Source organism: Bombus pyrosoma, linkage group LG13 (genome assembly GCF_014825855.1).
Source record: "Bombus pyrosoma isolate SC7728 linkage group LG13, ASM1482585v1, whole genome shotgun sequence".
Taxonomy (NCBI): Eukaryota; Metazoa; Arthropoda; class Insecta; order Hymenoptera; family Apidae; genus Bombus; species Bombus pyrosoma.
In genome coordinates this window covers 2,419,575-2,436,428 of record NC_057782.1, presented here as the reverse complement: position 1 = coordinate 2,436,428, position 16,854 = coordinate 2,419,575, and the positions used below count along the sequence as shown (strand labels likewise).

General features: G+C 39.8%; 3 protein-coding genes and 1 pseudogene across 3 annotated transcripts; all 4 read right to left on the bottom strand.

Moving 5' to 3' along the window:
* Positions 1-1,888: 1,888 nt before the first annotated feature.
* On the bottom strand, positions 1,889-2,910 carry LOC122574157. The gene has a single exon (XM_043741384.1). It carries the CDS (start codon positions 2,907-2,909, stop codon positions 2,043-2,045), a length of 867 nt encoding a protein of 288 aa, XP_043597319.1. The 5' UTR covers position 2,910; the 3' UTR covers positions 1,889-2,042.
* A 676-nt stretch (positions 2,911-3,586) lies between these two features.
* Positions 3,587-4,687, bottom strand: LOC122574366. Its single transcript, XM_043741881.1, has one exon. It carries the CDS (start codon positions 4,685-4,687, stop codon positions 3,587-3,589), a length of 1,101 nt encoding a protein of 366 aa, XP_043597816.1.
* A 43-nt stretch (positions 4,688-4,730) lies between these two features.
* Positions 4,731-6,781, bottom strand: LOC122574365 (annotated as a pseudogene).
* A 1,133-nt stretch (positions 6,782-7,914) lies between these two features.
* On the bottom strand, positions 7,915-13,018 carry LOC122574156 (fatty acyl-CoA reductase 1-like). The gene is made up of 5 exons (XM_043741383.1): positions 12,739-13,018; positions 10,761-11,077; positions 10,042-10,289; positions 8,070-8,304; positions 7,915-7,993 (listed from the first exon to the last, which is right to left on the bottom strand). Exons 1-5 carry the CDS (start codon positions 12,973-12,975, stop codon positions 7,930-7,932), a joined length of 1,101 nt encoding a protein of 366 aa, XP_043597318.1. The 5' UTR covers positions 12,976-13,018; the 3' UTR covers positions 7,915-7,929.
* Between the last annotated feature and the right edge of the window lie 3,836 nt (positions 13,019-16,854).

The window sequence follows — 16,854 nt, the reverse complement described above, 5'->3', positions numbered from 1 at the left end:
TTTACACTTGTAGAGTTAATTGAATTATATTCAAGATAACGCATATTACTATTAGAGTATGTCAGAAGATATTCTGTAATATCTCCAGAAAACTTATGTAATTTTAGTTGTACCATATTTACAGCTTTCTGAATTGAGTTATTGAGGGCACAAATGGACGCGAGTACAACATTCTTAATGCAATATCTCTTTTATTATCGACGTTACATTATATACGCATTTTTTTTATTAGTAACTTCAAATTCGACACGGTTTATATAGCAAATATAGGATTTCTATCTTTCATTATCTATCTATCACTTCAACTTCTAATTAGGTAGTCAATATGAAAAGGTTTAGAATTTTCATTATTTATTTAAATTTAATACGATTCGTACGGGACACGATTCAAGAAAATTATAAATAACTTTTAGGCCTTTAATATCAAGATCACATAAGAAAGGTCTAATACAAAATGAAAAACAGAGCTTTGTTGAAGGAAAGTCTAAGGAACATTGTTAGTAATACTCGGCGTCTGTTTTTATACTCGTAGTGTAGGTATTCCCAGATGCCATAATTCAGATGTGAAGGGTCTGTTGCGTATTGACAAGTAGTTTTTATTAATTTGCAACCTAACAATTGGGCTTACAGTAACGCAATGAGGCTCGGCTTGAAAACAATTTTATTACCAACTTGCTGCAAACTATTGTAAAACTTTATTTGCAGCTTCCGACTGAAAATTTTTTACGTACGATTGATATTTTACTTATATCTCGGTGGAGGAAATATTTCTCAAAGTCGCTCATATTGTCCTAAACATTGTTCCGAATCAGATTATCCAAAAACATTCCTATTTTCAATCTGTTCTTGAACAAAAAATGTTAATGGACTAGACTATAAGTGAAACTCTGATATCTGATGCAAGTATAAATTTCGCTTATCACTTCTTTTTCGAGTAAATCTTTTCATTACCAGTAATCTCCATTGTTTCGACCACTCGCGGGGAGACGCGATCGCAAGAAAGCACGTCAACGGGAGTCGTAAATTCCCGTTACGATTAGATAATCGACACCACGAAATGATCGATCCCCTGATTTCTGTTACGACAATAGGGATGGTTCAACTGAATTTACACTGAATTAGCAGGTATAGAATAGTGTTTATTCCAACAACTTTATATAGATAAATAGTTACACCGATGCGTATATATATAAGTGAAATAAATGACTGATTTAAGGTATGAAACTCGTAATAACGTGTTGAATAAGTGTAGAACTGTTGATGACTGCTTAAGCACTCGCTCGAGAGTTATACTGGACTCGGAATTGGAGTCGGAATGGGAATGATTTGGAGAGAGTGAGAAACTGAACTCGACTGCTGAGCTGCCCTTAAGGTGTCTCGGAGGAAAGCTTGGTGTGGGTGTGTCCTTTGACCGAAGAACGCGGATTCGTTATTCACACTTTTCGTCCAGGAAGTGAGGGTAACGATCCGCGATGCCGATTGGTGATGACCCACTCTAATGAACAGAATATGCAGAAGATTCCCACCAACGTAGAGCGGCGGTGGACCTTGCTCCAGATGGGAAGAACAGCCTTTTATGATGAACATGTGTTGGGTTTTTCCCGTCTGATGACTGTCCGCTTTCTCCGTCATTTTTAAGAGCGCCTAATAAACTCAAGCACCTTTCCAAGACCCCGCCATAAACTGCAAATATTTCTCGAATTAGAGAATTCTCCAGACATGCAATTAGACTAGCAAACATGTGTGGAGACAATGCAGCTAAAGGCTAATGTCTTTATGGTGGGTCATTGCGTCTATTGAGAATCGGGATGGCTGTAGGTTGACCGTTGGCTGCCAGGTAGCGAGGGATGGCGCGCAGATGTCCTACGCGACGTAACATCCTCCCCCCGTTGAGAGGGCACCGATCAAGTTACGTATGTGGATTAGATGGGTGTGTTTCGGGTTTCTCGAGATCGGGTTGAATTGGGAGCGGGACAAGTCTTTTGACGCCTCGATCCAAAATGCTCTTTGCTGTCTGAACGGTAGCTGTCCGGATGACCCCATCAGCCTGGGTAGACCTTGATGACGCGACCCAGAGGCCACTGCATTGAAGGGACGTTGTCCTCTCTGAGGATGACGATTGTGCCTTCCTGGATGCTATGTCCACCCTTGCCCCATTTGGTACGGTTGGTCAGTTCGTTCAAATATTCCTTGTGCCAGCGGTTCCAAAAATGCTGTTTAAGCTGCTGGATATGTTGCCATCTGGAGAGCCGGTTGGATGGAATGTCCCTGAAATTTCGCTCACGCAGACTCGTTAGTGAATCGCCAATGAGGAAATGTCCGGGAGTGAGGGCCAGGAGATCGGCTGGATCGGTGGATATTGGAGTTAACGGACGTGAATTGAGGATTGATTCTATTTCAATGATGAGGGTGTTGAATTGCTCGAAGGTTAGTAACTCGTTACCGACGACCCGTCTAAGGTGATATTTAAATGACTTCACCGCTGCTTCCCATAGCCCACCGAAATGCGGAGTATGAGGGGGGATGAAGTTCCATTCGATTCGCTTGTCGGATAGGAATGTGTTTACTTTTTCGTTGTGGTCGTCCGATTGCAACAGATCCTGAAGCTGTCGTAATTCGTTGTTTGCACCAATGAAGTTGGTTCCGTTATCAGAGTGTGTGGTGGAGCAAAATCCTCGTCGAGCGATAAATCTACGAAGAGCGGCGATGAAAGCTTCGCTTGTGAGATCGCCCACGAGCTCAATATGGACTGCCTTAACTGCTAAACATATGAAGATGGCCACGTATATTTTAATCTGACGGCAGTTGCGATCTCGTTTCTCCTTGATATGGAATGGTCCGCAGTAGTCGACGCCGACGTTTGTGAATGGGCGGGCTTCCGTTACTCGTGCCTCCGGCAAATTACCCATCACGTAATCTACCGGCGGTGGTCGAGCGCGGCAGCAACGGACGCAGTTTTTTATTGTACGCCAGACTTAACTTCGGCCGTCGACGGGCCAATAACGTTGTCTCACTGCGTACAACGTAGCCTGCGTTCCGGAATGCATGTGGACCTTATGTTCATGTTCGATAATGCGTGCTGTAGTGGATGACTTAGGCAAGATAATGGGGTGTTTCTGGGCGAAGGTCATCGACGATTGACTGAGTCGACCCCCGACTCGCAATATTCCTTCCTTGTCTATGAACGGATTGAGTCGTGTGAGTTTCCCCTTTATCGCCGCGTTTCGATCCTTTTGGAGCGTGCTAATTTCCTCGGAAAAATGGGTGCTTTGCAACAATTTAATGAGTTTATCGTGGGTCAGATTCAACTCGGTTACTGTTAGGGGTGCTGATCGGTTCTGTTTTTGTTTCCAACGGAGGCAACGAGCGATAATTCGTATCAACTTGGGCTAAGATGAATGTCTTTGAAATAAACTGTAATCGGTCGGAGTCGCGGACAGACAAAGCGCCCTTTTCTGTTCCGGTAGTTCAACCTGGGGAAGTAGTGTCCAGGTCGGCCAACAGTTTTCCGATTGCTGGAGCCATGCAGGGCCGTGCTGCCAAATAGTTGGGCGCAAAAACTCTTCGGGCGTTTGGCCTCGCGATATCAGATCCGCGGGATTGTCGTTGGTAGAAACGTGGCGCCACTCGCGAACACGGGTCTTCGTTTGAATTTCAGAGATTCTGTTGGCGACGAACGTTTTGAGAAGGTGAGGTGGGGTATTGATCCAGTGGAGGACAATAGTGGAGTCGGTCCAGTAGACAGTTCGAGTAATTTTATGCAATAGGGCCTACTGTATGTTTGACATAAGGGACGTAAGAAGGAGTGCTCCGCATAGTTCGAGCCGGGGAATGGTGTGGCCTTTGAGACTTTCGATTTCGCGGCGAGGAGTTGTGTCCAAGTGTGACCGTTAGAGTTAAGGGTTCGGAGATACACACAAGCTCCGTAAGCCTTCTTACTGGCATCGCAGAAGCCATGCATTTCGATTTCGGTTGCGGACTCAATTATTGCCTTACGTTGAAACCTGATATTGTTTAATAATGGTAATTGGGCGTAGTACCTGGTCCATTCTGTATGTAAATCGAGCGGAAGCGATTCATCCCAATCGAGTTTCGACGACCATATTCGCTGAAGCAGCATCTTGGCCCGAACGATTACCGGCGCGAGTAAACCTAGCGGATCGTAGATTTTGGCGATCTCCGAGCTGATGATTCGTTTCGTGACCTGAGAGGAGATGGATCTGATTTCGACCGAGTAGAGAATGGAATCGTCGGATGAGTTCCAAAACACACCAAGCGTCTTCAAGGTTTGCGAATCGCCCAAAAATTGCTGATGGTTGATCTCTTCTGCGGAAAACCCGTGTAGCAATTCGTTATCATTCGACGCCCATTTTCGTATGTTCAGACCGGCTAGTCGGAGTAACTCGGCGAGTTCTGTTCTAAGGATGAGGGCTTCGTTTTTAGTTTCAGCTCCGGTGAGAGCATCGTCGACGTAGAAATCTCGCTGCAGTACCTGCGCTGCACGCGGAAATCGATGTCCCTCGTCTTCTGCCAGTTGCTTGAGGCACCGAATGGCTAGATACGGGGCTGCGGATAAGCCGAATGTTACCGTGTTAAGTTGATATGTCTCGGTTTCTCCGCTCGCGCTGCGCCACAATATCCTTTGATACTTTCGGTCCTCTGGTCGTACGAGGAATTGCCGATACATCTTTTCAATATCGCCGGTGAGGACGTATTGATGAGAGCGGAATCTAAGGAGTATGCAAAATAAATCCTCTTGTAACTTGGGGCCTGTATGAAGTGTATCGTTGAGGGAGATTCCGGTGGTGCTTGGTGCCGAACCGTCGAAGACTACACGAAGTTTGGTGGTTTGACTCGACGCTTTGATTACGCCAATCAAATTGATGTGGTAAATAGTATCCGTCGTTGTCTGAGTCGTCGGTGGTGACCTTTGTCATGTGTCCCAATGCCAGATATTCCTGTAATACCGTTCGATACTCTGTTTCGAAGCGTTTATCGCGTTGAAATCGGCGGTTGAGTGAAGCGAGTCGTTTAATTGCCAGTGTTTTGGAGGGTCCGAGTGATTGGAGCTGGTTATTGAATGGTAGAGCGACTATGTATCGTCCTTCGCTGGTGCGTCTGATATGGGATTGGAAATGTTCTTCACATCGTCGATCTGCCTCTGAGATATGTGGAATCGGGGGTCCTTCGACGATTTCCCAAAACCGCGAGAGATCTGCTTGTAACGTCGTCGTGGATGTGTGAAAGGTGTTTGCCATGGTTTGGGAAGTTGGACTCCCCCCGATTACCCAACCGAATCGCGTTTTTTGCAGACGCAGTGCTGGCTCGTCCGGCTGCGTCAGGTTGATCTGTCCCACACACATCGCCGCGAGTGTGGACCCTGAGCTTAACAGGACATCGATCGGGGCTGGTACGTGAAATCGTGGATCGGCCAATTTGAGATTTCTGGGTATTTCAAACGTCGAACGATCGATGGGTTCACTTGGAATGAATGTGGAGATGGTCGGGATAATAAGAAATGTTAACGTCCGTTCATATGTGCCGTCGGTGGAAGTGATCGTGGCCGTGATGTATCGCTTAGAGGTCGTCGTCAAGGTGTCTAGGGATCCAATTGGGACCGAACATTTGTTTTGTTTTATTTCCAGCGACTTTGCCAATCTTTCAGTAATGAAATTCATACTAGATCCGGTGTCGAGCAACGCTCGACAACGGATTGGTTGTTGTTTATTGTTCAAAACGTGAATTTGCGCTGTGGTGATTATATCGTTGTGAAATGATTCGACTGCCAATGGTTTAGTATGTTCGGTCATCAATGGGATCTTCGATCGCTGGCGTCATGGGGTATGCGTACGTCTGTCACTGGTAGATGGGCTTGGTGAGGGGACTGTTCGTGGTCTCTTCGATCTATGACCCGTCGTATGCTCTTCATGACGAGTAGGAGAGGAACAAGATGGCAAAGAGGGAGTGGTGCAGCGACTGTTCGATGGAGACGATTTCGGACTGGGCGTATTGGAACGAGACCCCGAGTGCTCTTTTTGTCGATGTATCACGGTGTGATGCCGCTCACCGCATACCCGGCATGATCCAGCGAAACACTGTTGGGCTGTATGTCCCTTCCTGAGGCAACTGAGGCATAATGATGCCTTTTTGACCTCCCGAAAGCGTTCGCGAGGGGAGTAGGATCTGAAAATGTCACCTCCAAATGGGATGTGGGCCTCCACAAGTGGGACAGGGTGATGGAGGTCGGACTGTGACGAGGGCATGCTACTGTGGCGCGGGCTGTCGTTGACGGGGAGGTTGGTGCATCGGCCCCTTTGTCTCCTTCAATGTGGGCTTGATGACATCGCCGTTCGCCCGTGTTTTAAGGAAGTTTATTAAGTGTGTGAATGAGGGCATCCTTTTGTTGGGTAAAGTGCGATGCCATTCTTGAATGGTGGAGGAAGGTAATTTCGAGGTGAGAACCCTGATGAGAACGACGTTTGAGGTGACGGGTTCACCTAGTTTCTCTAAGGCTCGAAGATTCGCGTTGACCGCTTCGAGAAGATCTTCCACTGCTTCGGCTGTTTCTATTGTTAATTGCGGATAGTCCTCGATCAAATCCCAATGACGCATGCAGACCTTACGGTGGCAATCATATTACGTCGCGTAGGACATCTGCGCGCCATCCCTCGCTACCTGGCAGCCAACGGTCAACCTACAGCCATCCCGATTCTCAATAGACCCAATGACCCACCATAAAGACATTAGCCTTTAGCTGCATTGTCTCCACACATGTTGCCAGTCTAATTGCATGTCTGGAGAATTCTCTAATTCGAGAAGTATTTGCAGTTTATGGCTGGGTCTTGGAAAGGTCCTTGANGTTTATTAAGCGCTCTTAAGAATCACGGAGAAAGCGGACAGTTATCAGATGGGAAAAACCCAACACATGTCCATCATAAAAGGCTGTTTTTCCCATCTGGAGCAAAGTCCACCGCCGCTCTACGTTGGTGGGAATCTTCTGCATATTTTGTTCATGAGAGTGGGTCATCACCAATCGGCATCGCGGATCGTTACCCTCACTTCCTGGACAAAAAGTGTGAATAACGAATACGCGTTCTTCGGTCAAAGGACATACGCACTCCAAGCTTTCCTCCGAGACACCTTAAGGGCAGCTCAGCAGTCTCGTTCTAGTCGGATTCTAACTCTCATCCTCAGTCTCCTTCTGATCCCAGCTCAGTCTTAGTTCAGTCTCTGTTTGATTCTGATTCCAAGTCTCCTTCTCATCCCAGCAGTCTCAATTCAGTCTCTGTTTGAGTCGAGTTCAGTTTCTCATTCTCAAGCAGTCGAGTTCAGTTTCTCATTCTCTCCAATTCCGAGTCCAGTACAATTCTCGGGAGCTCCAGTTCAGCACTCATCGAGCAAGTGGTCAAGCAGTCATAACTACGTCGCACTCGGTCAAGCCATCATCCAGTGTTCGGTTGAATACACCCAGTCAACGCAACGATACTAAAAGAGTCTCAGGTCGTACTCACACGTCGTTGTTCGTACAAGCATTCACCATTGTATCCCCGAAGTTGTTGGATCGATTAAATATATTGTAACCTGTCAACCGCAGCGTTATTTCAATTAATCACCCTTATTATCCCACAAGAAATAAGGGATCGTACGATTCGTGGCGTCGATTGGTCAATCGTAACGGGAATTTACGACTCCCGTTGGCGCGCTTCTTCGAGATCGCGTCTCCCCGCGAACGTGCGAAAATACATCCTATGAGATGCAAATCCCGGTTTGTCAAGCCGTTGCGAGAAAATCGGTAAACACAAGAAAAAGTCACAACTCATCGAATTGAGATACCTTTCTTATTACCGAAGAAGTATTAAAAGTGTAAAGACGTTTCTATAACTCATCCACCTTCATTACAGATATTCACAGAAAAAATCTGGCTGGCTCTTATCCATTTGTGTTCTCAATATCTTTTTTTAAGTTTATCATAATCTTTCGTACATTAATCACACTGGAATGCAATTTATCCATTGGCATTTTTATTGATCGCATTGCTTAAATGAGTCTAAAGCTTTTAGGATACTAACAATTGAGTTACGTTAATTAAAAAAATTCTGTAATAAATATTGATTCCGTACTTGATGGGACGTGCGCTGCTCGTACAGTTGTAAACTTTGACATTATTATCAATATGTAGCGTGACGTGCCACGCGGCACACATTATCGCGTCGACTACATAATCAACAGGCACTACATCTGATATTACATCTCCCTTACCCAATAGTACTTTTGCTATACCATTGCCGATATTCATGAAGATACCTGCAATGTCAAATTGATTCAAAAGTTATTAATGATTCTCAACTGTCCCGAAATGTAGCGAAACAGATATGGGAAGAGATATGTAACTGACAGCAAAAGCACAGCTTAAATAATGGTGATCTGTTAAAAATTAGAGTCAATTAGCTTCTCAGAAATTAATTACAACTACATTTTTTTGAATTTTTTAACTTCATTGTCTAAAAATGCTTATGGTGTTCAGCTTCGCAAATAACTCATAGCAATGAATTTATCTGTTGAAAGAAGAAGTCGTATAATCAATAATATAATCAGTCGTACATTTTAACTTTAATTTTGGAGAATAACGTTTGTAATGTCACAACTGTTTCTTCATTTTATCGTAATTCGTGGAGTTGGTCAGCGTAATCGCTTCTGTGCAGGTCGTTTCTCATAATTAAAACGATTATGATAACTGGCTACATCTGTTTTTAATTTCAAGCATATATGTATAAAAGATTTAAATGAATTTTCATATCGCACAAGAAGACTGACTAATTCTAAACGTTGTTTGTGTCATTTCCTCCCTCTGTACGTCGTAAGTGACAAACGTGATTTTGCTTCGCGCCGCTTAACGTTCTATAGTCTCAACGGCTATTCGACGTTTGTAAGTGATGAGATATAATTCAAAATCCGTCCTTTCAACACTTCCTACATGTAGTCTTTCCAACCTTAGCCTAGAAGAAGTTAAATACCCCATAACCCGTAAAGTTAAGAGTTACTACACTATGAAAATCTGGATTTCTAATCGTCGGAAGTTTCAGCCGCGGAAAACTATTCGAGAGTTTCTTCTTCGTCCAATTAGTTTTTGTAAAGATTCCACTCAATTTGACATCTATCAGTAATCTTTCTTGTCTGACTTTTGGTCATTTCCCGAGCCATTATAACCTTTCAGTCTTGATTAGTCTGGTCCTTTCATACCAGAGTAATTTTTTTTACTGTTAGATGAATGACCGGAATCTCAGCTAACACACAGGCCATATCATAGTCTCCAGTTTTATAACAATAAGCAACCTTTTGACATATCAGCAATTTCTTTATGATATGTTCGAAAGCATACAGCGTCAATTTCTGCGTTTGGCCACTCGTTGAATAAATAGCCCAATATTAATACATATCCATCGCATATATTGTATAATTATTTAAAATTATTGCGTCCTAAACGAAAACATATTATATTTCGCTTATTGTTTCCATATAAAGTGTTTAATGATATTACCGTGTGCCCTAAAATTTTATGTTACTTCACGTTAAATACATCATGTACATCGTAACAAAGCATATCCTACTCTCACGAGAGGCACATCGCACGTCTTATGCTTAATTTAATTCCATTTAATTCCATAATACTATACTATACTACACATTTTAGCCTGAAACTAACTGCTTGTAATTGGATTGTATGTTAAAGATTCATATCCCCGTAATTAAGTTAATAAAAAAAAGAAATAACGGTATCATGTAATAATTTTTCTAGCGCAATGCGCAAAAAGTATATTTCCATATATGTATCCTTCAGAATGTGCGAGTTAAAAATTGTAACAGTTTTATTCTATTGCTGATTTCTTTCATTCTTATGAAAATTATGGAGAGCTAAGGTCTTGTGATACGAGTGACTTGTATTATTCGGAATCACTTGGATATAACGAAACGCTCTCATTTGCGATATGAGTGAGATATTAAGTGACGAGGACATAATATTGTAAATATCTATAAAAATACCTGATTGTCCAGCAAAAGATACCAACCAACCAGGGAACGGTTCTTTTAGCGAGGAAGAAATTATACTTGGTCGCACTATCGCAACAGTCAATCCTTTGCTATTGTTGGATATTGTCTGCTCTGCAAGATTCTTGGTGAACGTGTATGTGTTCGGATACGTTTTTAAAATTCTTTCTTCGAGCAGATTAATCAATTCTTTGTCTTGTCGGTCGCATATATCCATCACGAGAGAGGGATCTAGATTCGTGCTGCAAAATTATCAAACATAAGATAACATATTTGTCACGATAAAATCATTAATAAATTGAAAATTTGACGCATTTAAAGATTTAAAATGCAAAAACGCATAGAATGTATAATAATATAACAGAATATAATTTTTAGTATACGAACAAAGTTCTGCTTAGATTCTGCTGCTCAAATCATGTTTATTCATCTCAAAATATGAATTTATAATGATATCTGTCTCTGGTAGTTATGATGTACGTGTATTAAGAATAAAAGTTCATCATTAAATTTAATAAGGAAAAGAAATTAGTAAAATGAAAATAACCTTCAATACGTAATTTTTATCATTGACAGATATTGTATCATTGATTATTTCCTACGTAAGTTTCCTTAAATCTATACCTGTTTTGACGAGTATTTTTCATTTCAATGGGGACTTGCAAGTCTTTAAAAAATTGTTTAAGAAATGACGAATTATAACTGATTCTTACGTGTAGACCTTTTCCTCGATGTCTGATAGATTCGGATTACTGTAAGCTGTGCTCACATAGACAACGCTAATTACATGCCTGAGTTCCTTGCACAGTTTGATAATATTAGCGGTACCTTTCACATTTACATTGACAATCATATCCAATGGTTGATGGAAATTTATAGTGGCCGCAATGTGGAACACTATGTTTACATTCTCTATCAACATATCTCTGTCTTTTTGCAAAAGACCTAAATCTGGTAGAGTCACGTCGCCCTCCACGAAATGAATTTTATAGAAAATTGCTGGGTTTTGTGCTCTAACACCATCGAAAATCTGAAGAAGGTAATATATAGCTCAGTTCTCAATATAGAATATTACAATTAATATTTCCCAATATAGAATTATATAAATTAAGTATACTAATTTTCTCTTAACACATTACTGACCGATAAGGAATAAATTCCTTTCTTACGCAGAAAGTTAAGTTGTTAGTTTTTGTTTATCGTAGCCGGTTTATCGTAATAGTGTGTTAAAAGTGTATGTCCGCAAAAATGACTTGTAATTCTTTTATACACTTCTAGACTGGTTTAAAATTTGTTCAGCATAATTACGACACTCGCATCTCATTATAGAGCTGACGAAGTTTGAAAAAACCCCGCGTAATATATGCATACAATGTTGCAATACCTACATATTTTCGTAAGTCAGTATAAGCATGCATTATAATATTCAAACTATCATATCTTCATGAGACAATAATTTATATCCGGGAGGAAATGAGAGTACTCGCGTTTGTGTTACGCGTATATGCTAGCGTGCAACCAAACAGAACAATTCCTTAATTGTATAAGTTTTTGTATATACTGACGTGAATTATCTTCCAATATTGTTCGCGTGATGCAGCATCTGTACTGTGAAACTAGACTACGAACTTGACCACTCTCATTTCCTCTCTGGTTATATGTTGTAATCATTTGCAAGCATTTCCTCTTTCATCAATTCAATCAATTATTGCGAATTAAAATCAATTCTTCCAAGCAGAGTCAACTAGCTTGTCTAATATTTAATATTATATTTAATATAATATTTAATATTGTCTAATATTTAACAAAAGTTATTATTCTCTGTATTTGAGAACCATGTGGAAAAATAAATGTAGAATTTTGTTGATTTTTTAATTTTAAAGTTATTTAATGACTAAAATGGAATATTCCAATGTAACGTAGCTAAAAATCGAGAGAACTTGTGACATTTAATAAAGGGCATAATATTCAGCAGAAATAATATTTCAACATCTTTAATTTATGTATGCATTCCAGTATTTTAGTATTGCGACAGTATTACGTGATTTATGATAGTATTTCTAAATTATAAGAAGGGAAATGCATAAATAAAACCGCAATATTAATGACACAAAATTAGATAATTTATAATGTTCGAAATCTTAACGTGCTGCCTTGAAAAAGTCTTCATCTGTAAGAAACAAGAAATGAAATAATAAATAAAAATAAATAAATGAATGAGTTGAAAAGCTGCAGTGATCGACTTCATAAATGGGAAAGTACGCAAAAGTGATGATGTTAACCGCGTTTGTCGATGTGTTTGATATTCACCTAAAAGTTCACAGTTATTTGTGTCATCTTGTTGCAGAAAATGAACCGTTTAAAAGTCAAGCCGTCAAGAAGTTGATTAACAGTTAATGAATGATAAAATAAAAATTCTGTAGGGAATCGAGTGGCTCATTCTTAGCTATTCTGTTATCCACCGAAAAATTAACGAATATATACTAACACTATTCGTGCTCAAAACAGAATGGAAGATATTGTTTAAAGTCGCGGTGTTGAATCAAATACGCAAGAATTGAATTACACCATATTTGTATTAATCGACTCACATGAACTTACGAAGATAATTCATTTGTTTCTTGGCAATTGTTCATTAATTCGAGACATATAATGAAATTCCAAAAAGAGAGTAGAATATTATTTACGAACCGGATCATCTATTATCTTCTTAAATCGTTGTTCTATCGTTTGGTTACGTTTCGGACGGATCAATATAAAAATAGCAGCGATGTGTGAACACGTGCGTATCAGTTTTTCGAGGAGGCCTTTGCCCACGAAACCTGTCCCACCAGTCACAAGAATTCCAGTTCCGGCATAGAATCCCCCGATGGAATTCACATCACGTAATTTTTCATTTATCTCGTTTTCATTAAGTTTTGTATTCATTGTACCAAAATCACAGGGTTTCCCCCTTTTCAACCCAGATATCTGCAAATGAATAAGAAAAAATAAATCGGAAAATTAATAAATGAAGAATATCGTATAATTTTATATCTTAAATTTCTATATGTCCATTATTTAAAAAAAAAAAATCTCAGGATAATCCATACTAAAGGAAAAATAATTCCCCGATAACGGTTTGTTCCGCGAACTGATTATGTGTACAATTTTGTTACAATACAGCTCATTTGCAAAGTAAATTTGCAAACGCAATTATACGCGCAATCATTAGCAATTGACTTGCGTTTTAAATAAATATTGATGCTATGTTGTTGTTTTGCCTCGCAATATTAAGAGCGTTTGGATACAAGTAATGTAAGAACAAATAAACTCCTGAAAAAGCAATGTTGCCGTTACATGCAACCGTCGAATGAAGACGAATTTGAGTTTTCCGACTCTCCCCCGACCAGTATAAATAGACGGACGCGATCGCGAGCGACACAGAGTATCTCCGAGTATAACGAGTATCTAACAGTATCTAACAGTATCTACAAGATCTTCGAGTATCTACCGAGTTACGCGACGACCATTTACGAGTATTTATCCGCGATTTTATTTTGTGATTTATACTGTGTACTTTTGACTCAAGCATACAGGCTGTACATTAATTTACTATTTTAAATATATTCGGTGGTTTCAACAACGAATAATCTCGTCCTTTAAACCTCACGTAATAACTATCCTCTACAAATATAAACATCTACACTATAGAAATGCTCCTTTTAATGTAAACATATTTCTTTTCAAAGGTTTTTGAAATACTAATGCGTGCAAAACAAATATTGCAATATTAAAATGCAATTTTCTTGTAAATGTGCAAATAAATGTCTAATTAGGTAATACCAAAAGTAGAGCACTGTATTTATATTTTTTATGGAAAGTAAATCAATTATTTATTTCTTCCATTTCGTCTTCAAATTTTATCCGCCACTGTATGCATACATATGTCTTATATCGCATTTTGGAATATTTAACGATTTAAAGACGACAGTTAAATTTTCTAAACAGCTAATGACTCTGTTACAAACAGCAGCCACTGATTCCATTCAACACATAGCATCAAAAGAGACATTATCCATCGTACATGCAGGATCTAATTAGGAAAAGGACAAAACAAACTAACCAGGACTATAAAAGCGGAAATATGTAACCACGATAATAAAGAATTTAGCAAATATATCCTGAACCTTGATACCTCAAAAATATCACACTACTGCTTATAGAAAGCGACGAACAAATAAGAAGACCAATACAAACTACCAGGCCAAGCAAAACTCCAACAAGAACATGGACAAAATCACACGAGGAACAAACGAACGTTATGGCTCATTACCTCTAAGAAGTCTTCACTAATAAAAGACTTTTCAACATGATCGGCAATAATTAAGAAAACCTATTTAGAATGATAAGCTCATAGCTATAATACGGAAATTTAAGAACAATAAACATCTGGGTTTGATTTAATTACGGCAAGGATACCTAAAGGACTACCTCCAACAAGTATCTGTTTCATATGTATTGTTATCACTGACATTATTATATTCCGTATTGCTTATTTTTCACGGCACTTCTCATGAAAATGTGCTGAAGTCCTACATCTGTTCAAACCCTTTTTTTTTTTTTTTTTTTTTTTTTTTCGTGGAGAAATCCTCGTGGACACTCGCTGTTACAAACAGACGAGTAGTGTCGGACTCTTACCGACTAAAACTCCACGGTGGTCCTCTCGACGGCTCTGCGAGGGCACCCGGGGTCTCTTGCAAATTCTACCGGGTGATATCTGTTCAAACCCTGGAGAGTATCTCAACCTACCGCAATCATACAAGCCGATCTCACTATTGCCAATTCTATCAACAATAGCTGAGAAAGCAATATACACAAAAATCAGTAGTATTGTGAACAGCAAGGGGGTCAATCGCAAAGTCATTGATTTGGATTCAACATTATTGAACAAATCTATCGCATGGTCGAACGAGTACTACGAGCACTAGAGCAAAAAGAAATATTGTGCAGTACTCTTTATTGATAACGATACAGCCTTCGACAGCGCTTGGCATCAGAAACTGCTAGAAGGAGTACTACAAATTTTACTCGCTTCACTGTATGTAGTAATAATCATCTTACAAAAACAACAGACATTTCTATGTGAAAGTTAAAGGCAACACATCTGACATTCTACCCATTGAAGCAGTTGTGTCAGAAGGAAACGTTACTTCCCCTTCGTTATACGCAATCTATACAACATATCGGCACCCACAAAAATACTCAAACGTTAACAAATCTAATTCGCAGATGATATAGCAACAATCCCTATACACAAAAATATCGAAACAGTCAAATTCCACATATATCCCTTAATGGCAAACTGTTACATCAACATATCTAGAAGGCTGAAACGGAAACACCCTATAGACCTCAAATATAATCTCAAATCTCATCGCACAAACGACTTAATTTGCAATAACAACATGCACGTGACTCCTGCAATGCTCGTCGCTTCATGTAGCGAAAGAGAAATGTTACTTCTTTAATATAAAACCATGATAGGTACAAATAAAGAACTGAAAATTAAAAAGACACAACGAAAATGTTATTAATTTCTGAGACCTCTTTTGTACTTTACTTAAACACGATCTCAATAAAACGACAATAAAACGACGACATCGAAAAACACAGACTAGAGTAAATAAATTGCGAACATCGGCGGTGTCACACGCTCAAGAGGGTCACCCTCAGAAATAGAAATCAAGTAGACGAAATATCTTGCATGCCACAGCTAACGAAATAATAACAAAACAGTGACTGAATAGCCGCCTCTGATATACATCCGACGATAACCCCTCAAAAGGGACTAAAACCTCACTATAAAAACCCTCCTAAATTAGCGCTCGATACCTCGTTTATCAATGACCACTTGGGGAATCGCACAACGAAAGAGTCTCACAACGGTCAGATAACACCCATGCAAAAATAAAACGTCACTAATTTAAATTTTTGATAATACGAATAATATTAATATGTTGGTGAGACTTTCTTGATTAAAATGACGGCAAAGACGTCATTATTGTAATATCGAAAGGAATATATTATAATTATATTCTGATATTTATGATTTATTTAGAATGAATGGATTGTACAGATGTTAATTGGACAGAAGAGCGATGGTTGTTTAACATGAACTAGTCACAATAACGCGCTATAATCTAGACAAACTTAATGGTTCATTTGCAACTCTCGTCACAACGGATCCAACGTTCTCTCTCACGCGGACCACACTCTCTCGACAACGCTAGCAACACTATATCGACAACGCAACTCGCACTCTCTGACTTCTCAATTGACTCTCGCCGACTTCTCAACTAACACTGACTGCTTTCGCATCCCTTTTGTCTTTTCTTAGACCCACCACGCACGTGTTCCGCAACCGTTCGTGGCCATAGGCACTTTTTACGAAGTCATTCAATTGAAGGACCGACGACACATCGATGGGCCCATCGGCGCCTTGGCTCTCGGGACATTGTTTATGGTTCACTAGATATCTCTTAGGCCCTTTTCCACGATACTACATTATTATCGTCTTGTTAATGATAATCAGATACATGCGAATCCATGGCATACAGGGCGCAGCAACTTTTATTTCAATTACAGAGCGAGTAACCCAGTACGGAGTAACGAGAAATGTTTCAAATAAAACTTTGGTTTTTTAAATAAAATTATGCACAATATTTCTTTTACACAAGCATATGGATGCTAACAAGTGTGAAGGTACAGTATCAACAGAAAAAATCAACAACTTCTGACTTTTGTCAAATGAATTTTTGCCACATG